General features: G+C 36.6%; 1 protein-coding gene across 9 annotated transcripts in view; it reads right to left on the bottom strand.

Annotated features, from left to right (window-relative positions):
• Tmtc3 (Transmembrane O-mannosyltransferase targeting cadherins 3) overlaps positions 1–25,941 on the bottom strand; it is a 150,371-nt gene that overhangs the window by 93,502 nt on the left and 30,928 nt on the right. For 5 of the 9 annotated variants that reach the window (XM_067772473.1, XM_067772478.1, XM_067772476.1 and 2 more), the window contains one exon: positions 1,448–24,763. In XM_067772473.1, coding sequence (XP_067628574.1) covers positions 23,031–24,763 — 1,733 coding nt within the window. In that variant the 3' untranslated portion in view covers positions 1,448–23,030. Of the gene's footprint in view, positions 1–1,447; positions 24,764–25,941 lie in introns of those variants that run through there. The other 4 variants (XR_010950771.1, XR_010950770.1, XR_010950769.1 and 1 more) reach the window with 2 other exon arrangements.

Raw genomic sequence — 25,941 nt, 5'->3', positions numbered from 1 at the left:
TTGCTCTTCCAATTTGCGTCGTGCTCCTTTTTTTAACGGCATCTGCAAGGCAGATGAATTTTCTCTGAAAAGCTTTTCATGGCAGAAATACACTCAGAGTGTTTGCCAAATCACTGCCGAGGGGCGACCTGGCTTAGAAAAACTTTTATTCTAAATTTACTATGGTACTTTGCCCGGGACTTGAACCCAGGATCTTTGGTGTGGTAGGAGAAGCACGCCACCACCACACCACAGCGGCCGCCAAGGGAGTTAACTACAATAAATAAATAGGACCTACTAATTTTTCATTTCTTCAAAAAAAGGCACACCAACTATAAAATAATAATACCTCTTGTAAAAAAAAATCGATCGGATATTTAGTAACTCCAAAGGTTCATATATGTTCAAATTTTAGACACTCGTCGAGTTTTCATTGGAAATTTTAAAAATTGCATTTTTATGTCACTTTAGTAAAGCACTGCTCAAGGGACTGCTTCGGTCCCTATCCCAAACATTGTTAAACAAACTCATCTCTTATCACGTAAGAAGAGTCAGTACGGTTAGGAAACGAATAAAATTATGAATGCAAAAGTGACAACCACGAATAACGTGACTTCTGAGTTACAATCTTTACCGTCAGCTACCTTTATACGTGTCGAATAAACTTATAACTACGATGACATTTATTATCACTACGAATTCAGTAACAATCTGCACGATTAGCTACCTTCGTAACAAATGGAATAAAATGATAATTAGGATTCAATAGAGTATTATCAATCAAAATTTATGTTTGAACCATTCGTCCCTCTTAAATGGAGTTGATAAAAAAAAATTAGTAGCCTTATATATGAGCTTTAACACTTTTATGATGATACCACTAAGTGTTAGATGATACATTTTGTTTTAAAATCTGTCAAGTATGTAATATACAAAATAAAAATTGCAATAACACGGAGCCATTTAACTAGATTAACTAAGTTGGCTTAAAACTAATGTATATTCTTTGATGTCAGAAAAGTCTAAGCTACAGTCTGTTGTATGGATATTTATATTAAATACACTTAAAACAAAATTTTCACTGCCTAACATTAAAGGCAGTCAAATTTTGGTCATTAATGAACCATAAAAATATCTATAATTTCATAAAACTCGTTAGACAAAAAATAAGGCACTGGCAAATATGTAGATCCTTGATTGTACGATAGGCGTCTGCCGCGTTTATGTAGAGCCTTTTGTAGTTTATTGTTCTCTCCTTTTCATTGAAGCGGACAATTTTAAAACAATAAAAGTGGCAATTGATTTACTTACAGTATCGGACAAAACATTTTGGACCGAACATGGCGGCGAGTTTCGATCATAACAAATTTATCACACAAAACTTGCCAGAATTGTCTTTAGAATTTTTTTTTACAATCAAATCAGTGTTTTCACAAAATTTTTGGCACAGTTGAACTTTTGCATCAAGTAATTTAAATGTCGAAAAACATATAAAACTTCGCTCAGTTTGATATGAAAAAAATTATGATTTAAACTCGCCGTTATATACGGTCTAAAATGCTTTGTCCGGCACGGTAAATGCACCTAACCGTTAAAGTCAAAAATACTGTACTGAAAACTAATACTCTATATGACTTTTTTCGATGAAAATATCATCATAATTTTTTTGCTTTTTATGTATGGTGGATCTAATAGGATAAATTGGTGTTACTGTTATATAAAATGCACCTACTATCTTAAGCAATAATAGCGGTTACAACTAATAACAACACCCACTGCAGCCTAGGCAGTAGTAATAACACCGATTGGCAAAGTCGGTTTATTGCAGAGACATTACCATTCAACAATAAATCAAGTTATCTAATAAACATTTTTCCGTGTTTACAATAATTATAATATCTTATATAAAAGACTTCCTGTTGACTGACAAAAAGTAAAGATCGTGTGCTATTCTTGATCGATAAAATATTGGGCAATGAAGATTATTACAACCTCAAATGCACGACCCTAGCATTCGTACATCTATGACACCAGCAATGTAAAATATTTAGCGAGGGTAAAACACCTACACTAACTAGTTTATTTTCTATCGTCGCTGTGCAGATGTCATATATTTGCGACGTTTAGTATTAAATCTTAAACCTTCGACTTGCGTTTATTCAAATTTTAAGTTTTTCTGGTTTAAAAGTTAAGCTTTGCTTCCGTTGATTTCACTGCACTTGCACTGCTCCTTAAAGAACGATAGGTTGCTTTTGTTGTTGTTGTTGTTGTAGCGATAGGCTTTGGAGAGTGTTATCGATGTTGATGGTCCTTTGCCGGATGCAGATCCGCCCTCCCATCCCCTAGATCCATGATGAATTTGGGGTCGCCAGAGCCTCGGCTATTAAAGAAACAGGATTCGCCCCGGGTAGGTTAGGTTGACAATTGAGTTGGATAAGCTATATATTGCGCTGGCAAGCCCTTGAAAGGGTTGCGCTTAACCACCCCTTGGATCAATTTGGTATTTTAGTCGCCTCCTACGACAGGTATAGCGGCCGCGGGTATTTTTTAAGCCCCCTAACCCACTGGGGGAAACAGTTAGTAACACCCCAGCATAGAATCGGATACTATGCAACACTGACCCGCGAGGCAGTCAGTGAACTAAACAAGCGACTACAACAGGAAAACACCGCAGCCGGGCTAGCGGGGCCGCCAAACAATTTCACCATTTGAAGGTCATACACGATAAAACAACGCCACCATCAGTGGATGATGAGTTGGCGTTCTTAAAATTGCGCGTAGAAGGCAAGGTAGTGGATAACACTTATAATACTTATTGCGCGGCCATTGTTAGGCAATATCTGGGCACAAGAAAGAGATAGTCATACAAGACTGAATACGCCATTATGAACTCCACAATGAATAATCATCTAGTCAACATACGTCCGCAATACGATTATGACCTAAACAATATTACGCGACACAACGGTTCGGTTGCCTACATCCAATGAACCACTGTGCGGATGTTCAATTGGATAATAACTATACCATTCACCACCATGGATTGACTGTCTTTAAACTACCAGCGTCTCGCAACCCCAAGCCCGTACACTACATTTCCCCGATACAGAAACCTATGGAAAACGATAGAAGGATACATACTAGACGCATTATTGAATTTCGCCCTGACCTATTTAATCCAATGGGGTTATACTATTATCCACAAGGATCAACCACAACCGTTGCCGCCTATGTCAACCGACACGCCGCAGAGCTCCTCCCAGAGTATGATAAGTCAAAGTTTTCAAATAGCAAAATATTGTCTGGATTCAAGCGTAAACTTAGGCCCTGGAGCTTTGTGGAGTATATCAAGTCTATGGCAGTTCCTCAAAACGAAGATTTTATAGCCAAGTTTGGGACAGCATTCGAAATGGACGAAACATCTCGAATGTCGTCACTCCTTTCAGTAAGTTCGTGAAAATGGGAGCAAGCAAATATAATGCTCCAAGACTTATACAAGCAAGGCACCGCACCCAATTTTCAACTTCGCTTACGGAATATATATTAAGCCTCTCGAAAAATCTCTCAAGCACGATAAGCACTTTGGCAAGGGAAACTACGACGACGTTGGTAGAAAAGTACACTAAGGGAGATCATAGTACCTTCGGTGCGCACATCACTATCGACATGCTTCAATTATGCCACAAATTTTACGTACGATGTTACAAACAAGACACAGCCTTATGCAAACTATGCCACAAAACACTTAATAATGTTAGGCGATGTTGACACTAGCTTCGAAAACAGCCTCATCTATTACCACATACTTATATCAGCGTTGGGTGAATGTAAAATACGAGGTGACGCAATTGTCAACGGAGACGACTTCATCCTATTTACGAATGTTCCGATACAACGATAGGTTGCTAAAAAATTGCACATTTCGTGCGGGTGGCATCGCCAAAAATTCCCATGACATTGACGAATTTTCAATAACACCTGGCTCAATGGTGTAGGTGGCTCATCTCATTAGCTGATTTTATTCGTTTCATTGTACTGGCATAGAGATTGTCAAGAGGAGAAAGCGAGCGCAAAATGCAACCGATGCATCCGCAATTATGCACTGTCGTGGTGGTAAAATTTTACCTAATTTAGCGCACAACGCTCCCACAACGCACAAAAAGCTGCAAAGTTTTACGCTTTCTCTACGTTCCATTCACCTAACATCAACACAAAGGTTTGAAAGCCGGAACGCTACGTGTATAATGCTGTAGGGATGAGCTAACCATAACAATGAACCAATCGATAATCGCCGCCGCAGCAGATAACTGGTTTTTTCCCACCCCTGAAAGAAAGGAAGAAAATGTTGCTTTGTGCAAGAAGAACGTGGCGTGGTGGTACTTTTGTCGTGGCTTGTTAATGGCGTTTATTATCCACCAACCAATCTGACGGCGAAAATTCTGGACACCATTTTTACCAGGCCAAGTCAAATAGTCGCGATACAAATATTCAATCAGCCACAAAAATTCTCAATTTTAACAATTCGACAGCATAACCTCTTTTGCTGCAAGAAGAACGTGGCGTACGTGTACTGTGCAACTACCGGCAGCGCCTACCCAACTGCACAACAACCACCGGACGTACCACCACCACGCTTTAGTAACAACAACCAGCAGGGCCGCCTCATATAGGCCTGCTGCAACATCAACTTTAGTAACAACAACCAGCAGGGCCGCCTCATATAACCCTGCTGCAACATCAACTGTATTAACAACAACCAGCAGGGCCGCCTCATATAGGCCTGCTGCAACATAAACTGTATTAACAACAACCAGCAGGGCCGCCTCATTTAGGCCTGGAAGGCCTGCTGCAACATCAACTTTGGTAACAACAACCAGCAGGGCCGCCGCATATAGGCCTGCTGCAACATCAACTTTAGTAACAACAACCAGCAGGGCCGCCTCATATAGGCCTGCTGCAACATCAACTGTATTAACAGCAACCAGCAGGGCCGCCTCATATAGGCCTGCTGCAACACCAACTTTAGTAACAACAACCAGCAGGGCCGCCTCATATAGGCCTGCTGCAACATCAACTTTAGTAACAACAACCAGCAGGGCCGCCTCATATAGGCCTGCTGCAACATCAACAGTATTAACAACAACCAGCAGGGCCGCCTCATATAGGCCTGCTGCAACATCAACTTTAGTAACAACAACCAGCAGGGCCGCCTCATATAGGCCTGCTGCAACATCAACAGTATTAACAACAACCAGCAGGGCCGCCTCATATAGGCCTGCTGCAACATCAACTTTGGTAACAACAACCAGCAGGGCCGCCGCATATAGGCCTGCTGCAACATCAACTTTAGTAACAACAACCAGCAGGGCCGCCTCATATAGGCCTGCTGCAACATCAACTTTAGTAACAACAACCAGCAGGGCCGCCTCATATAGGCCTGCTGCAACATCAACTGTATTAACAACAACCAGCAGGGCCGCCTCATATAGGCCTGCTGCAACATCAACTTTAGTAACAACAACCAGCAGGGCCGCCTCATATAGGCCTGCTGCAACATCAACATTAGTAACAACTAGCAGGGCCGCCTCATATAGGCCTGCTGCAACATCAACTTTAGTAACAACCAGCAGGGCCGCCTCATATAGGCCTGCTGCAACATCAACTGTATTAACAACAACCAGCAGGCCCGCCTCATATAGGCCTGCTGCAACATCAACTTTGGTAACAACAACCAGCAGGGCCGCCGCATATAGGCCTGCTGCAACATCAACTTTAGTAACAACAACCAGCAGGGCCGCCTCATATAGGCCTGCTGCAACATCAACTTTAGTAACAACAACCAGCAGGGCCGCCGAACATAGGCCTGCTGCAACGAATCCAGCGTGACACCAAGACCAGCAACTAAACCTGGTGAGTTCGTTCCGTAATACGGAAATCAAAATTTTTTTTTTTATTGTAATCCATCAGAAATGAAGGTACTGACACTCGTCGTTAGTAATAATTGTGTGCCAGCCCTAATAGTCACTGGATGGATTGCAGCCAACGCCATCTAACAGTCAGATCGGTTGCACGAGCAGAAGGTGTAATGTGAAAAATATAAGTATGGCAGCGCTGTCTTTTAGGCAAGAATCTGGCGATCAGCCAATCAGATGCTCGCTCTGATTCTTGCTTAGCTGACGCAGCCCTCTGTAGGAAAACATCGGTAACTTATTATAAGAAAGATGTTAAAAAAAATGTGAAAATATGGCAATGATGTAGACACGAAAAAAAAGAAAGAAAATTGATTGAGAATAGAGCACTGAATGCGAACGGATATACATAAAAAACCCAACCTTGGCATTATTATTACAAATAAACCGGAATTATATCATATTTAATTTAATAAACCATTGTTGAGTTTTGAAACAATACTACATATTTAAAAGTATGCATAGATGTATGTATTTAATATAAACGATTGTAAGCAAAGATTTGATATCAAATACATTAACTATATATGGGGTATTCCATCCCATTTCGACCAATTTTGAACCCGACCCCTTTAGAATTGGCTGAAAGTTTTTCTTCTTTTTCTAGCTTACGAAAGACGTTTTTCAGATTTTTTTCATCCAACCCAAAAAAATTTATGAATTTTTAAAAAAACACCGTTTTTGTTTTCAAAATGCTATAACTTTTTCAAAAATTGACCGTTTGGGATCTTTTTTATTTTTTTTTTTTAATTTGTTTTTAAATGTACTTTTCGGAAAAAATACAAAAAAATTTTTAAAGTTTTTTTTTTAATTTTTCAGTTTTTCGAGATTTTTCGAATTTCGCCATTTTTTTTTTTTTTCTCATAAAAAACTTCAATCATTCTGCAATCATCCCCACTAATCCCGGAGTGGGCCGATTTTTTTTTATATTTTTTGTATTTAATTGAAAAAAATTTTCAAAAATAAAAATTTTTTTTATCAATTTTATTTATATAACAAAAAAATGTAAGAAAATGATTTTTCTTATCTACGATTAAGATGACATGTTTACTGTGTCAGTCATTAATTCTGGTTATTTTAATCGTAGATTACCATTATATGTATATAAAGAAAAGAATACTTTTTTTTTTTTTTGCCTTGGAAATGTGCAACCGAGTTCAGTTTTGAATAGCCTAAATTAAATGGAACTTTGTCAATACTAATTAATAATGACTTGTCAATAAAAATATTGTAATGGGAATGCTGGCGTTCTGTTTTATTTAGAAGGCACGTAGGGTATACAGGTAAGGGGCCACCGAAAATTAGGTGCGTCGGTGGCCGTGGTTTTTGAGGGTGGGATAAAGCACCGGGCGTCGCAACAACACCCGCGGCGCCCCCTAAATATATTCGGCCTTTTCTCTTTTATTTTAATATTTCTGCTTTTTTTTCTACTTTTGATTTTCAGTAGTAGTAACCGGTCATTTCCGGTTCGGTTAAGTTTTTTTGCGGTTAGTTTTTTTGCAGTTTCTGTTTTTTTTTTTTGAATTTGGGTGTTTTAACGGTCTGTCCGTGGCAGCCGATTCGACCGGATGTCGTTTTAATTTGAATTTCAAGCGTTTTGAGTCGGCTCTGCGCTATTTTGTCAGTTGATTTTGAAAAGGCATTATAGGATTTTTTTTTGTTATGACGCAGGACAGCAAGGTTGGCAAGAACCCAGCCCAGCCGACATGACTAGCCACTGTGCACCACAAGATCATGCCGACTGCCTTCCCTGCTGCTCCTATAGAAAATGCATAACCATAACAACCACTACATTATTTTAGCTCTTTTTCTATTTATAACTTTGTTAGAGTGAAAATTTTTCAGCAACCTATCGTTCTGTAAGGAGCAGTGTGTTTATGTTCGAGGCATTTCTGGTTCAAAATTTAAATTTCGCCTTCCGTTGTAATCAGGTTCAAAATTTTTTCTTTTTTAGTTTTACGTTGTTCGATCGTAACAGCACTTGTGCAATTATAAACATAGTGGAACTAATAGCATAAATTAGTTCTAACAAACACACGTATTCATTACTATGTATTATTTAGTATTAAATTATAATTTAAAGGTATTTATACAATAAAAAGATAATTCACCCTCCTGACTGTTCTGCCAGAGCCCAAGCAACTGATTGCCGCAAAACAGTACAAGTCGCTCCAGTACTTAGAACTGGCTGCCCCAAATGCAATGATACTCGACTGTGTGTGAAAAGTTGAACAGGGTATCCAGCACGGAAGATTTGCATAGCGGAAGACAACTATAATACTCTCTCGCAGGCTAAGTACCGTAAACCATACGTGAAATCTTGAAACGACTTCCTAATTCTGAGACTGCCGTATATAGCGTATAAGTCCATTCCAGGATCCTTATTTGAGAACAAGCTTACGCTTACACCTAATAATCTATATGCCGTTTTCGATAAAAATGTCGTTCGTTTTTTGCAATTTATGTATGATGGATCTAGTAGGATAAATTGGTGTTATTATCATAAATAATGAACCAACTATTTTAAGCAATAATAGCGGTTACAACTTATGATAACTCCCACTGCAGTGTGAGGTAGCCGCCATGTTAAGTGTTGCTTGACCACAACAGTCAAGCAATGCTTACTAAACACATCTGTAAATTCACAATGACCGGTCGGGCCTGCAATCTAGTTGATTTGATAGATTTTGACTGGTTGTCCAAGAAAGCACACGGATGTGCTCCGTATAAAAAGGAGATAAAGTCCATCAAAAGAAATTGTAGCAGGCGCGAAAAAAAAAGAAATTTGAGATAAATATCCGTAACTCCGCAAAAGTAAATTATACGCGGCGCAAACTTATGTAATTCGTTCAATTATAAAGCAAAGTTTAACCCTGCGCGAATATCATTTAGTGCAACAGCTAGCCACGCGAATATCATTTAGTGCAATAGCTAGCCACGCGAATATCATTTGTGCAAAAGTGCATCATACCAATCGAGCCTGGAAGTGTTGCAGCTGACCACTTGTGACACCTGGAGGAGGTACCCAAACACCATCAAGAAGTAATCACTCGATCATCCGAACCAAACCGCAACCAATACATCAAGGTAACTAAAGAAAATTCAGCAAGATCTACAAGGTACAAGCGAGAAGGTAAAACCCATCGGAATCCACGGCAGGGCACGCAACCCACATCACAAAATATACCAGAGTAAGTCATTTATAAAAATCTAATTGTGCACGCAAAATTTTGCTGGGGGAGGATAGTATTCTCATCACGCAGTAGCGGACGAATATCGGCCAACATAAAGTGCATTTGGTGCCTAGAAGTATGCAGCAAATTACGAACGAGTTAAGGCATTAGCCAGAATATCACAAGGGCGGCCCGATAGTGGTGACGTAGTTTAGATATTAAAATTACCAATTGTATGAGTTTATATAAAAGAATTATAATTTAAATTTTGCGGTTACTGCACCGATGTAGGCAGAGAAGAATCCTATATAGGAAGACTGTAATGATTTGTATTCGATGATCAGTTAAGAGATCACGTAGAGATTTCGAGATACCAAGAAGAAAAAGAATTTTAATGTATTTGTATTTTAATGTATGACTACTTGTAAGCTCATGGGCCTCTCCCTCCAAACCAACTAGCCCGTTATTTGACATAATCGGCGAGAAACACCGAGCGTAGGTTCCCTGAACCAAACTTAAAGAGCTCTTTCAGACATTGTAGAACAAATTTTGAATTAAATGAGCCCTTCCGCTGCTTGTGTCAGAATTATAACTCCCATTCTAGCACATTTGATGTTTCGGACTCGCTTTTTTGCATTAAAAAATCTGTTCTTTCCTCTCTTAATAGTAACTAACTATATTCATTAACATATTGAATTCATTCTCTACTAACTCTATCCATTATATGTATGTATATTAATTACTGATACGTTATTTATATCTTCCGTAGAAAACAGGCACGAGTTCGTGTGATCCCCCTACTGGGCATCCGGCTCCTTTATGAGCACGTCGCGTCAGCCCCCTTATGGGCACCAAGCTCCTTTCTGAGCACCTTGCATAAGCTCCCTTCTGATCTCCTCACGATGATCTGATCAATTTGAATTGTTAAATGCATAAGTTTACTTTTATTAAATGTTAACTTTATAATTTACAAGTTATAATACTTTTTGTACTAAATTTATACTTTACCAGTCGACCGTTTTCGTTTTGTGTCGACATTAAATAAATAAATAAAAAATAAAAAAAAATAAATATGACTTTGTGTCATATCTTCTTTTGGTACGATCATCGTAGGTTCACCAAATCGTGTATCCTGCAAATTTTGAAAGGTGCTAGAGCTATCATCTTTAATAGTGTTATTGTCATGATTTAGCGCGACTGTTAGGGGAATGGTTACCGTTACAGGTTTTTTATTATTTTCTTTCATATCCCCATTTTGTGCTTCAATTGCAACTCATGAATTACACTTAGTTTTAAATTCTCCATAAGGAATACTTATGGACTTGTGGCAGCCTCCACCGCGCAAATCCCCCAAACTGAATTCGCCGCAATCAAAGGGTAGCGATCCCGCATGATCGCCAGCTGTCAAAAAACCACCACCGTTTGGTCATTGCTAATTTTTCATTTTGAAAATCAACATCTTTTGCTTTCTGATTAACAAAGTTTTGTAAACTTGCGTTATTGTCTTTTTTTTTTTGCAAATTCAGCAAAGTTTTTCCTGTAAAACAAAAATCACCAAGTTCTTTTTTCTGTGCGGTACCCAGCTTATCTATTATTTACAATAATAATCGCTAAGAGTCGAGTAAATTAATAAATCTATACAATTTGTTTTGATAAAGCGCAAATATATCGAGAATTTTCTCCGCGTTTTGTAAATCGTATTTCGTGCTACATAAAAATATTCTAAAATACATATTTCTTGCTACCTAACAAGTGTTGGAAAATACATCATACTTCTGGTTACACAAAAGTGGTTTTTATATTGTTGGAAGCAATTCAGTCGTACATTTTGCCCTACAGAATTTTGCGAAACCTGGGAGTAACTTACAACATTTACTTGCTACAAGTGCTATTCTTGATTTATGCAGAGTCGGGTACAACCTCAATATTTTGAAACGAAATACACTGCTGATACGTACTTCATCCGACCCTAAAGCATCTACTGGAGCAGTTATGAGCAAACGTAACGCATTACTGACCAGGAGGCATCGGAGCACAAGCACGGTTTGCGATCGTCGCGTCCACACATTGATATTTGTGATTATCATACCAGGTAATTCGTTTACAGTGTATATGTTGAGAGAATTAACTAATGGTCCTTCGAGCCGAATTTTGATGTCTCTACAATAATTGTCATATCTTATACAGGTAGCATATATTTAGTAAAACAGCAGACCATGTGTAATGCTAAGTCTAAAGATAAAAAGACTGTTGTTTCATAAAAAAAATATTCTTAATAAAATATTGAGCAATCAAGATTACTGCAACCTTAAGTGCACGAGTCCCAGAGTTCGTACATCTAAAACACCAACAGTATAGAGTCAGCCAGTTAACGTTTTCCATTACGTTTCGTAATATCTGGCAACTCCCTTCACAATTAAAAATGAAAGATGCAACCATGCATCAACTAGTGATGCACTTGGCATCACTACAAATGAAGGAGTCAAATGACGTGTAGAATTCCGATTGGCTGAATCTCCCGTTATTCGACTCCATCATGAAATTTGATCGCTATGCAACAGGTGCATAGCAACAAGGATTGATGAGCACAGCGAGTGCGCGTTGATGCTGAACGCGTTTCGCGTTAAAGTGAGTTTTAGTTTTATAAAAGACCGAAACGAAAATTATAAAAAACTTAAATAAACTAAACATAAAGACATACACTCAGAGTTTTAATTGCGAGTGGGTGTGTGCGGCACACGGTGTAAGGGGTATAATTACCACAAAAAATATTAGAACAGTTACCTTTATGAGGTTTAGTAAGGGTTAAACACCCACACTATTTAGTTTATTTTCGCTCCCCGTTGTAAACAGGTCCTTATTTTTCCTGGTTTAGTATTAAGACTTAAATTTTCGCCTTCCGTTGTATTCGGGTTCTAAGTTTTTCTGGTTTCAAAATAAAATTATCACCTTCCATTGTATACAGGTTCTAAGTAATCTAGTTCATTGTAACAGCAGTTGTGCGATTTATACATAGTGGAACTAATAGGATCAATTTGCTTTAACAAACAATTAGCATTATATAATAATTTAAAACTATCATAAGACAGCATCACAACTGCGATCGCATGCAGCAGAAAAAAAGTCATAAGTCAACCAACTTATTGTCACAAAAACGCACTTTTGGAGATTTTTGTTGAATCATACTTGAGTGAACCAAATCTATAGTTTAAAACAAAAATATGTAAATAATGTAATTAATAAAGATAAAGACGCAGGTTTAAACTTGCTATTTTTCAAAGCGTGCCGTGTGCGTAGATCAAAACTGCTTTAGTTAATTCAAGCGAACCAGATTGCGCTGTGCTACTGCATTTTGTAAAATATTTTTTGGAATTTTCAAGGAACGCAATCTGCCTATCAAAACTAAGTGCATATAGTTGCACAGTTACCTACCTCCACCTTACTCTTATTAATGAATATAAATATCTACAACGACTTTATAAAATCGTCAACATATCGCACTTTAACTAAAAAAGAGTCACAACTTGAAAAATGTAAATGTTCAGGAGAGAAGAAAAGCGGTTTATGTGAAAACGTCTGTAATGTTTTACAAAGAAGGAGACCTTCATTATAAAATGAATTGACGAAATTTTGTTGTAATTATTTGTTTACGGACAAAATATATAGCAATTTTGAATTATGACTATTTCTAAGAAAACTTCCTTTTCGTACATTCACAATTATTTCATCAAAAAAGGCACATTTCAAAATAATACAAGCAAATTTACCTACTCTTTACGTATAAAAAGACACAATTTTAATTAATACACAACAAAGTTAAAACTTTTTTGCAACAAGATAGTCAAAATTTAAAATAATACGCTTTAGTTATGCGTAAAAAAACTTCACTTGTTCTTAAGCACATTGACACAACTAAAAATAGTACTCATTAGTTGATACAGCGCAAGCAATGCAATCAACACCAAAACTGCCATAACGGTAATTTTCCAGTTGAAGACGAAAATAATGGCAACTAAATTTAAGGGGCAGTTATAGATGTCTACTGTGAATTGGTTTATGGAAAAAAACCGATTATGAAAAATGTTTAGTTATAACTCTTTTGTAAATAGTGTGCGATATGATGAAGCACCTCACCGAGGATGAAATTCCAAGCGAACACGGCAATTTTGGCCCACTGATAGCAGAAATACATCACTTAAGACAGAACTATCTCAAACATCGGTTGAGAACGTTCAATCTCAAAATTTGTTCCAAAATGCCCGATCCAAACAGAAAATGTATTGTAATTTTGTTGAGCGTTATTTAAACAACTTCTGAGAAAGCGAGTTTTATTCGAAGTGACTATTCACCTAAAACAAGAAAACAGCAAAAACAGAACCCCACAAATTTCATTATAAAAACTTCCAGACGAAGAAAGTTAGGCTGCCCACTTTTTGCAAACTCTGAGACAGCCAATTTAATGGAATCTTCTACTCACCTAAAAATGTTTACTACTAATGTAGTGTAAACAGCCAACAATTTCAATGTCAAACGGGTAAACCACTCAATGTGCTACCCTGTAATTAGTCTAAATTTTAAACAACACAAAGCGGCGCATTTACTAATTGTTGCTGATAGCGCACATTTTATATGGCGATCCTGCCTTTGATACTGCTGGCTGACTATTCAGCCTAAGTTCATAACTGGCAGAGATAACACTGGCTGATTACAGCCTATGCCTTATAAAAAAGCGAATTTACCAACACAATAGGTTATCTAAATTTACTCATGAATGAAAAGTAAACGGAACAAAAATTTCACTAAATCTCATTCTAAAATCAATAAACGCTTCATTATAAGAATTGACTGATTTCAACTCACCAACTATGTAGGCGCCCCACCGGGTAAATGTGGTAGGTAGAAACCAATAGTAGAGACACTGAATTTTAAATTGGCTATGCGTAAATGTTAAAGAACAAATCAAGGCAATCACAAAAATAATTGTGCGATAATACAGCCTTAAATCGCAAACAACTTTATCCATCATTTGTTTCTAAAATAATATTTCCTCCACCATTATGGGGAAACAATTTCTCAATGCTATTGACAAAACAAGCTTTAAATTCGACGTTTGTCCCTATTACGGTTTACAACTCAACTTAGTTGGATTGTTATTAAAACCACTCAACTTTAAGACAACTCAACTCCTGTTTGGTATTACAAATTACAATTTATTTCAGCTGAAGTTGAATTGATGGTGCTAACCTAGAAAAGTGATGATTTGACAGATAAATGAACAGCTCATCAATTTGTGGCGGAAATTTAAGCTTCGCAAATGCTCTAATTTTTTTATTAATAGCAAAATTAATATTCACCCTTATTGTCATTGTCGTCGTCGACATCGTCGTCGTTTTTCACTCGACGTCACATCGTATCGACGTCGTCGTCACTTCGACACCAAATCGGTATTGGCTAAGCTTGTTGAGACGACGCCGACAGTTTATCGATAAAACGAAAGGAAAATATACAATCTCTGCCATTTCTGGATCAGCTGTTCGATTTTTCTTACTATTTCTGAATCTTTTTTCGCCATTTGAGCTTCGTTTAAATATTTTTTTCAAGATTTTACAAAAATGTTTCCTTATGACAGTAGTGCGAGCTCTAGTCTAGAGGAGCTTAGACTAAATAGAAAAAAAATAAGGAATAACTCCGATGTATTTCGTTTGCCAGACAACAAGTATGTATAACAACTTTCGGGGGTTTTAGAATGTATTAATGTTTCAGCTGGAATATTTATGAACAGATAAACTTTTAATCGACTAAATAATAATTTTTTTATCAAACAATTTAACAGATTTGTGATCATAAGTTGCGAATAAGGTATATGTATGCTAGGCATGCAGGTTCGGGCCATAATTCCCTCATATGGAACATTAGCCATGCTAGAAGAATTCAGCGAGAACGATACGATGCTGAAGACCGTAACTTCTGGCTTTTAGGTAAAAACCAACTACACCCAATTTAAATCATGTAAAAGTTATATATACTTTTTTATATTTTTAGAACAATTTTTTATGACACCGCATCGAAGCACAACAGAAGGAAGTCCCGAGGCTATTTACAATACCAAGCACGCCAAAGCTAGAAACATAATTGAACCTACTATTGGCGTACTAAAAACCGTTTTCGCTGTTTGCTAGCTGCACGTCAACTTCACTATACGCCATCTAAAGCCACACAAATTGCTAATGTATGTGCAGCACTTCACAACATATGCATTGATTTTAGTTCTCGCTCTGCAAACGAGGATGTACACAGTCAAGAGCAGAACTTAGAGAATAGTGAAAATATTGATGATGTAGAAAATATCGTGAATATGGAAGCATCACAAATTAGAGAGCAAATCAAAACCAGCTTTGTATAGTTTCAGAATGAAAATTTCAGTTAATTTTTTATTGTGTACATATATGCATTAAATTCAGTCGTCTTAATAACTAACATCACAAAACAAAAATAATTCAGTTCTTTAGAAATAAAAAGTAATTCAGGTACTTACATTAAAATAACTACGTACTTCAAACTAACGGAAAAAATTCTTAAGTTTAGAATTTGCTCTTTTAATTTTTATGGATTACGTAAATTTCTATAGTTTGCTCAACCGGCAGCTGCACACCTTGTACAATCCCTTCTGGGCTCAGCTGCTTGTCGAATTGCAGCAAGTTGGCCACTGCCTCTTCCAACGGACTTAGCGTAAATTGTTTATTCATTCCACCACCTGTTGCATTGCTTTCTTTCCTATTTTTCATAAGTTTTTTCTTCACTTTAAATTTTAAATCTCGCCATAACTGCAGAGTATATTTTCATTAAAAACTATGCTCTATTAATTGAAATACCTTAAATACTTTTTGCCAACCGTCGCTGTCTCTTAAAGGTGGTCACAAAGAAATTAATTTTATGCTGATCGCTTCCCACTGTTGTTAAAAATTTGCTGGTGCCATACCTCTTTGGAAGCCTTTTGTTAGGCAAGGATTTTTTTCTAGCTCAGCTATAAGAACCTCGAATTGTTGCGCACTCGTTATTTTCATTTTGAATATCTAAAAAACAATGCATATTACATGCTTGTATATTTAATTAATTAAAAAAGAAATGTTTTACTTACAAATTTTCCTTCTGTCGTCAGTAAAAACAGCTTAGACGAAAATGGCGCACTCCAGCGGGTTAGGGGATCAGAATATACCCGCGGTAGGTATGCCTGTCGTAAGAGGCGACTAAAATACCAGATTCAAGGGGCTGTGTAGCGCAACCTTTCAGGTTGCCACCGCAATATATAGCTTCTCCAAACCCAATTGTCAACCTCACCTATCCGCGGCGAATCCTGTTTCACTAACAGACGAGGTTTAGTGACGACGACGACAATGACAATAAGGGTGATTAGCTTGTAACGTGAAACATTGTTATATAGATAAAATATAATCATTTATGTATAAACGCGCATGTTTAGTTAGGCATGTTTTACACTTAGCTCATATGTATATATTTCTCACAGGTTCATATATAATCTATGACCACATTTGCATGTTTGGTGATATATTCCATTGTATTTATGTTTCACTCAATTCATATCATTTATTGTAAGCAGTGCACGGACTTTACCACTTTATTGGTAGATCCACCAACTTTTTAGCCCATTTTCATTTTCTACCACTTCTACCACCAAAGCTAAAAAATCTACCAATTCAATATACATATTCGCATTGAAAACAAATACTGCGATCATTAGGTATATAATAATTTTGCCATTGCTATTTCAAACGAAGATTACATTTATTTCGGTTTTTCTTATGAAAAGTTTGTGTACGAATTCAAACAGGAAATAAATTTGTTTATAAAGTAAATATGGTAAATGAGCACGCAAATATTTCCCTGCGCTATTTTCATCAGTTTTTTGTGAATTATTTTAAACGAAAATAAAAAGAGGTTTAAGTAAATACCAAAGTCGGTTATTTTGTGGCAGTATTCTTGGTACATTGGAAAAATGTTGTTGTAATTAGACGTTTCGGTAAATTTTCGTCGGTATTTCAAGCTGGAAATACAGCAAGCAAGTATCACATAGGCATAAGCTATGTATATACAAATTTAAATGTATTTTTTGTATTGTTTGCATGCTTTTTTTAAAAGTGTTATTTCCGTGACATGTGCTTCATTTTTTTTACAATAAAATATGAATTGTTTTGTACAAATATAAACTGTAGGTATTTTTTTCTTGGAAAAAAAATCTACCAACTTCTACCACTATTTTAATTTTTCGTCTACCAACATTCTCTTTTTAAAAGTCCGTACACTGATTGTAAGTTACTGTTTTAGACTCAATTTTAATTGCATTCCACTCAATATAAGTGAAGTAACGTTAAGTTGATGAGAGATAGCGCTATGACGAAAGCTCTTTTCGAGCTACTATCTATAAAAGCGCGATCCCTTGAGTTTTCTCCTTCAATTGTGTTCAACTGTCGAAGGTGTTAAATCAAGGGGTAAGTAAACTAATTAGCAAATATTTGGTTGCCGAAAGCAAGTGAACGGCGGAAAGCCGGTCGTTGATTTGGCACTAGTATACATATATGTATGTATGTACATTGGTACATACATGATCGCTGTTTCATCTAATTGAACGATGAAAAGTCGGTCATTAGTGAATACAGGTGGTTATGTACAATGCCTATTGCCAGCATGTACGGGTGTAAATAGTTAGACGCAAAGTCGGTCGTTAGGGATACAATTAGTTGTGTACAGTTGTCCATGCTATGAATGTTTTTACCATATGTTTTATTTATTAACCCAGTGTACAATTTTACATATGCAGTTATTATTCTAGGTTCTTACTACCTAGATTAGTTACCATACTGTACGATTATACCATCTGATCTGTAACCGCAATTATTGTAACTACCCACGACCATTTATTACATTAAATAAAGTACAGAAAATTTCTCTGCGCAATAATCCACGCGTTGTAAAGTTTATTTCTCTGTCCTCTCTGTTAAAAGCTTAGATTTATTTTATAACGACGAAAACGTTGGCGACAAAATTGACGTGTTGCGAATACGGAAAAATTTACGTGATTACTCCAATCCCTTGGAACTACTAAGCACCAAGTAAGAAAACATTTAAATGACAATTCATGAGCTTCTAATGAAATTATTTTGCAGATTTGTAAGTTATTTTCCATTAAGTAAGGAAGTATTTTGCGCCTTACTAAACTAAATGAAGGACCTTTTGCCAACTGTAGCATTATGCATTACCCCTTTTTATGCCAATGCATTTTAGCATGTGCATCAGGACCTCCTATGCGAATGCATTCTTATGCATATTTAAATACCGACCACACACTGTCACATTGCACTCATATTACAATGTTGACCCACATAAATTATGTTCACCCCAACACAGCGGGAGTTCAACGTCATATGAATGCCGACAACAACAAGCATATCCATTTGCATTTGTTTGTAAACCCTTGCTCAATGAGTCACACTGACAAGCACACGTGCCGGTCAGAATGCCCGATCGCCAGTGTCTGTTTGTCAATGTGACGTCATAAGAAATATATGCTGACTTGGCACATATGAAATAGAATGTAGTTATTTCTAGTGTCAGTATGTATATAATATTTGTAATAGTATTGTAAGACCGTTTACTATAAAAGAGAAAGTATTTCAGTAATAAAGACAATCATATTCGGACGCTCAACCTTAGCGTTTAATTTCAATTCATATGGTAATAGTTCATGGCGATCCTGCCAGTACATATCAAAATTGGCACAACTGCTAAAAAAGATCTGACTGCCCAGAGAGCCTGACCATTTTTTTTAAAAAAGTTTATTAAAAACCGGATAAAGGACAACAAACAGAGATTGGAATTTTAACAAGGCACCACTTGCCTTTTCGTATTATGAATACAATGGAAAGGATTTGGTAATAGTTCATGGTAAAAACAGAACACTAAATATTGGCATTGATGACCAGCAAGCATAAGAAGAAGTGGCATACAATTTGGCATTGATACTTGGACATGATTGCACTGAAATTTGGACATGATGGCACCAAAATTTGGACATGATTGGCGGAAAGCAGAATAACATAAGTATTTAAGTATTGAAATTGAGTGGCCGTTACGGACGCTAAACCATTAGCAAAAACGAAAGTTTTTGCTTAGGAATTTTTTTTTTTTAAATAAGACTAAATTAAATGAAAAATTGTATATAAAAAAAAAATTTTAAATTAAGGAAAGAGGAAATAGCTATGATGATCAGGATGACTTTCCCCTATATTAAAATTATAATATCTTTGAAAAAAAAATGTCTATGAATAAATAAAAATGAAACAAAATCGTCTAGAATAACAAACAAACAAAATTTGAAGAAAAAGTCACAAAGAGAACCTATAAAAATATATGTGAAGCGCTATATAAATTTGCAATAATAAGACATGTCGCGTTAGAAAGAATTACAAGCAACCTGTCTGTAGATGATAAAATTGACTTAGGACAATTTTTTTATCAGGCTGTACACATGCTGTACAAATGCCGCCAATCTAAGACTGGTAAAGAATCAAAAACAGAGTTGCCCTGAGGGACAAATTGGTGGAAAATAATTGAATATTTCACGACAATTTCTAATGCATTCTTCTGTACACAAAACCAGACGTCGTGCAAACAGACATGCACATAAACACAAACACGACTTGCCACCCATTACCATTACCCCCACAGAGGTTGTAGAAGCCATCCACAAGGCCAAGCACTCCAAATCAATAAATCCAGACGGTAGCGTTGACATTTGAAACCGTTTTGCTTCCGTCATGGCTGCCGCAAAATGCACAGCAACATCACCGCGCTAAACGTCATAAACACTAACATTAATTACGGACTAAATCAAGAAAAGCCCCAACATAGGACCCTGCTCGTGGCACTTGTCCTGTCAAAAGCTTTTGGCACAGTCAACTACGGTACGCTACTCCAAGACATAGAAGGCTCACACCTTCCCCGTTTTCTAAAGAGATGGACCGTAAATTGTCTGAATGGTCGGTCGGCAGGCGTCGGTTCAATTTAGAAACGAAATCTCAAAACCAAGTAAAATTAACCCTTAATTAGTCGCGTGGGGTCAAGAACATTTCAAATTAAAAAAACAATGTGATGTAATGCTTGCAGAGCGCTCGCTCTCTTTCTAGCTTTCTAACTCTTTGTTGTGAGTACAAATTAGTATAGATCAAAACATCGACGCGTGTACACCTGTCGCTACTGTTTTATGCTCTGACCCCACGCGACTAGTTACGTAAAATTTTCGTTCGGAGGTGAGTTGTTGTGTTTCGGGTTTTTCTTAGTAAATATATTTGTTTTTGTCTGTAGCTATGTTTTGTTAGAATGCGTATTCTATTTTCGTTATTATTTCGATAGATTTTCCCCGATTTTCTTTAAATTTGCTATTTTGAAATGGATAAAGAAAGGCAAATACTGCAATGGCTGGATGAGTTGTCGGATATTGAGGAAGATGTTGGTGGTTCTTCGTCCGAAAGCGAGTTTGCAAATTTCGCTATTGAAGAAAGTTCTCATGATTCGGAAAGCGAAATTTCAGACACCGAAGACAGCGAAAATACTGAATTATCTTTTGGTAACTATTATTTATCCAGGCATAATCCAAAAAATGCATCAAAAGTGAAATGGTATAAAACACCGCCATCAAGTGCAGTTAGGACGCGAGCCCACAACATAATTCTTCATTTACCGGGAGTTAAACAGGATGCAAAAAATGCCAAATCTCCCCTAGAATGCTTCCGACTCTTTTTTGACAATGAAGTTATTGAACTTCTGGTCGTAAACACTAATTTATATATCTCGAAATGAAAAGTTCAAACGAGATCGTGATGCGCTTCCAACTGATACTTTGGAAATAAACGCATTTTTGGGTTTATTGATTATGGCTGGAGTCCTAAGAGCTTCTCACTTGAATTTTTTAGATTTGTGGGCACAAGATAGATCTGGCATAGAAATGTTTTGGCTTACGATGTCTCATGACGTTTTTTGTTTTTATTACGCTGTTTGCGCTTTGATAATACCTCAGATCGAGAAGAAAGACAAAAAATTGACAATTTAGCAGCTATAAGAAATCTGTGTACAATTTTAGAAAACAAGTTTTTAGCAGCTTATTCCGCCAGTGAGAATTTGACTATAGATGAGCAATTGATTGGTTTTCGAGGTCGTTTTAAAGGTAAAGTTTACATGCCTAATAAACCTAATAAGTATGGCATAAAAGTGCAAGCCATGGTTGATTTGAAAACATATTATTTGTACAAGTTTGAAGTATACTCGGGTAAGCAGCCAGATGGAGAGTATCAGGTGTATAATTCTCCAGATGAGATAGTGAAACGCCTAGTTCAGCCAGTGAAAGGCAGTGGTCGCAATATAACGACTGACAATTGGTATACTAGCGTTAAACTGGCTAAGGAGTTGCTAACTCCAGAATATAAATTGACCCTTGTTGGTACATTGAATAAACGAAAGCCTGATATCCCTTGTGAATTCCTACCAAGCAAAAACAGGGAACAATTTAGCTCACTATTTGGATTTCATAATCAAATTACGATGGTATCTTATGTTCCTAAGCCAAAGAAAGCCGTAGTTCTCCTTTCAACAATGCATAATGATAATGCCATTGATGAAGCAACAGCCAGCGCTCAGAAACCAGAAATAGTTACATATTATAATGGTACCAAAGGTGGTGTTGATTGTAATGACCAACTTTGTGCCACTTACAACGTTGGGAGGAGAACGAGAAGGTGGCCGATGGCTGTATTTTTTCATCTGATAAACATATCTGGCATTAATGCATTTGTTATACATAAAGCAAATACTGATAAGAGCAACACACACATAAGGCGCATTTTTTTGAAAAAATTAGCTACAACACTTGTCGAGGACCACCAGAAAAGACGAGTTCGCCAATCTGCTATTCCCAGGTCAATAAAAAAACGTCTTTCTGAAGTACATAATGTGCACGAGCCGCCGCAACAATCAACAGCTAAACGCGGACGCTGTTCATCATGCCCCAGAAAGGATGACAAGAAAGTGGCATCTAAATGCCACAATTGTGGCAAATTTATTTGCCAAAGATGCTCTAAGCCATTATGCACAGAGTGCATTAAGCAAGACGTGACTGATAGCTCAGATTAACTTTTTATATTTTTTTAACTCTGTTATGGCAAATATGAAATGTTTTAAGATGAATTTGAAATTAATTATTTTTTAATTTAAGTTAAAAGTGAAAGTTACCTTTTAGTTTTTTGAAATACTTAATAATAAAGTATGTTTATATTTATGAAAATTCTAAATCGTTTTATTTAGTTTTTATAATTATTTTTCTAAGTTTTGTTTGGGGTCACCAGAGACCCCGCGCGACTATTTGTGTGATTTTCTTCATGCGACTAATTAAGGGTTAAACAGGGGGTACCACAGCGTGGTGTCCTAATCCCTGCTTCTGTTTAATTTCTACATATCGAAACTCTCTTCCCCACCATGTCTAAGTGAGGCTATATATGAGAAAACTCAATAAAGCTCTGACATGCGCGTAATGGATTGATAATATCCTATCTAAATCTAGATAAAATGTTCACGATTTTTATGGATTAGTTTAGTTCCAATATAATTTTAGAACAGCGCATACACGTAATACATATTTATATACTTGTTTTAAGTACATGATAATTATTACTATTAAATATTCTTCATATATCTATAATAAAAAATTCTTTATAATATATACTATATTTCTTAAATTGCTTAATATCTTTATATTATGCTATTAATAAATATAATTTCAACTTACTCAGCTCAGTATATTGTATCATATATTATGAGGGATCTTATTAACGACACTGCCCCTTTACCGATGATGCTGATTTGTGAGTTGATGCTGCTGCTGTTTTTGTTGATGCGGCTTTCTTTCTTGTTGCACTTTAGACACCATCTTTGTTGTCGTCGCTATCAATTTAAATTCATCAGGCTCGTAATCGGCATAGGCGATTTGTCGCTCTGTCGACGTTTCAGGTAACTTGTATAATTTCTCTAAGCGTTGCTGTACAATTTGCCAATGACGTAGAATGTAATCCTCTTGTGGTGCTAAATAGTGCGCATAACGTAGGCATGCATTTGCACGCGCCAATCTTTTGCGTTCCACAAATACTACGCACAAATTATGTAAACCCTGTACATTGTGCGGCTCATAGCTTAATATACTACGATAACATTGCTCAGCTGCATCTAAGTCTTTCATGTGATTTATATAAATATCACCGAGTAGTATTAAACCTTTAATATGGTCGGGATGATGGCGTATAAGCTGATTCAGGTACGGTACTGCGTCTAACGGTCGATTTGCATCGGCTAGCAGTAATGCCAAATTGAATAGCGCACTACGAAAGTCGGCACGTATATGTATAGCGCGTTTAAAAAATTGTTCTGCTTCTTCGAAATTCGATTCATCCATGGCCAGCATTCCCAAATTAAAATAGACTTTTTCGTTATTAGCATCTTTATCTAATACTTTAAAAAGGCGCATACGTGATAATTCACGCGCATCTGCATCACCATGCTCTTGTAGTAAAATAGCAGAATTGAGCAATGCTTGCTCGTGTTCAGGATACAATTCGATAGCTTTGTTAAAGTAAACGTGCGCCTGCGCACTTTTTCCTTGTTCCAAAAAGACTACACCTAAATTGTAATAGATATCAGCATTCTCACTGTCGTATAGCAATGCCTTTTCGTATACTTCTTGTGCTTGCGCTGTACGATTTAATTTCATTAAAATATCACCACGATTTATATATGCCTGTACATAATCGGCGCGCATGCTAATCGCTTGGCGATATAATAAATCCGCCTCTTCGAGACGTGTACGATTGCGTGCAATCAATTGCGCTAGATTTATGAACACATTTAAATGATTAGGTGCTATGCGCGCTTGATAACTTTCACCTGGTTTCACCTTTGGAAACAGTTCTTTGGCCTCTCGATATGCCATTTCTGCTTTATCATATTGTTGCATATTATTGTAGGTGCGTCCAACGTTAATATGTGCGCCAATATCATCTGGTTGTATTTGTACAGCTTGTTGGAAATATAATAAAGCTTCATCGTAACGTTGTTCATTTTCAAGCGCATGGCCAACATTATTGAAAAGTTTAGCATTTCTTTCATTCACATGTACGCCAGACATAAACAGTGTATACTCTGTCCGCCAATCCTCATTTCGTCGATATGTTTTCAAAGCATGTGTGATCAACAACATTGCCATTGATATTGGCAACAGACGCCGTAGCAGTCTTTTTTCGCGCATGTAATGTTCCAATTCCACATATCCATAAGCTACCAGCAGACAAAAGCCCATAGAGGGCATATAAAGTATACGTTCGGCTACAACAAAGCCAACAGGAAAAAAAAGATTTGAGGCAGGCAGAAATGGCAAAGCCATCCAGGATAGACTCATTAGTAATACACGGGATCGTATTAGATTATTTGTTGTACAGGCTTGCCACGTTATTGCTGCCAGTAAGGAGAATGCTGAAAGTGTAGCCAAATTGCGCAAGTCGGTGAAACCTTCGATCAAAGGAATGGTGCCTAAACGAGAAGAAAAAGTAAATAATGTGTGTTAATTTGTATTGATATAATGATGAGACAAATAGAAGAATAGCATTTGGAACTTTTATTAAAGAAGGATTGTAAAAAAAAACAATTGTGTAGCACTAAGAGGCAGTACTGTTCCTGAACAAAAATGGATTGCTAAATAACGACAGTTAAAACTGATCACGCCCCTCCGTTTAGGCTTTGATTTTAAAAACTATAAACTTTGAGAAGGAAATTTCTACTTTTTCTTAGTTTTTTCGGGACTGTTTTGGGGTAAAAACGTTCCTGCCTTCATTGACAGTTTAGAACCCTTCATTGATGTTTCATTACCTATTTAGTCTGGACGAAAACCCTACAGCTATTGTATATACTTACAATCAGAATGAAAGCTTACAACTTGTTGCAAAATTCCAAGAGTTATTACCAAAATTTTAAACTTTCCATTGACAATTTTTATGAATATGCAGTTTTGTAGCATATTGAATTTTAATGTAACAGGGTTCATCTTAGACGACTTAAAGGACTTCCTGGTTTTTGGCAATTTCTTTTCTTTTATTTTTATATTAGGGGTGATCTCTCAGTCTAGGAAGCGTACAACACTCAGAAAACGCACCACTTACACCACAAATATCCTTTCGAACTGATCTAGCATTTAGCGCCGAAAGGTTAAAATAAAATGTAAATGTAATGCATTCAAAAAATTGACAAACTGCCACGCACAGAAAATTGTTATTTTTTAAATAAAAAAAGTTTCAATATTTTTTTTTAATTCGTACATTTTTTATTCAAATATAAACCGGTTTAGGTATAAATAAAAATAAAGTGGACGAGACAACAGAGAGTATAAAAGCAGCGAAAGCTGAGTAATCAGTAATCAGTTTGATTTAAGCACGCTATTGGTTGCGAAGTATAAGTGTTATTGTGAAGTACTTTCAAAGTAGCCTAATAAAGACCATTTTGCATTATTGAATATTGGAGTTATTTATTCAACAATTTAGCGATACGAACGTTAGTAGAAGATTGCAAATAAGCAGAAATACCTTAAATTCGTTACAATATTTATGAGAAGTAAAAATATAAAAGTGGAGCGTACATTACTTGCAGGGGCGGATTACAGATTTACGAGGCCCGGGACTAAAATTAATATGGGGCCCACTAAGGGGAGGAAAATA

Source organism: Eurosta solidaginis, chromosome 3 (assembly GCF_040869045.1).
Source record: "Eurosta solidaginis isolate ZX-2024a chromosome 3, ASM4086904v1, whole genome shotgun sequence".
In the NCBI taxonomy this organism is placed as follows: domain Eukaryota; kingdom Metazoa; phylum Arthropoda; class Insecta; order Diptera; family Tephritidae; genus Eurosta; species Eurosta solidaginis.
This window is presented reverse-complemented; position numbering and strand designations above follow the sequence as displayed.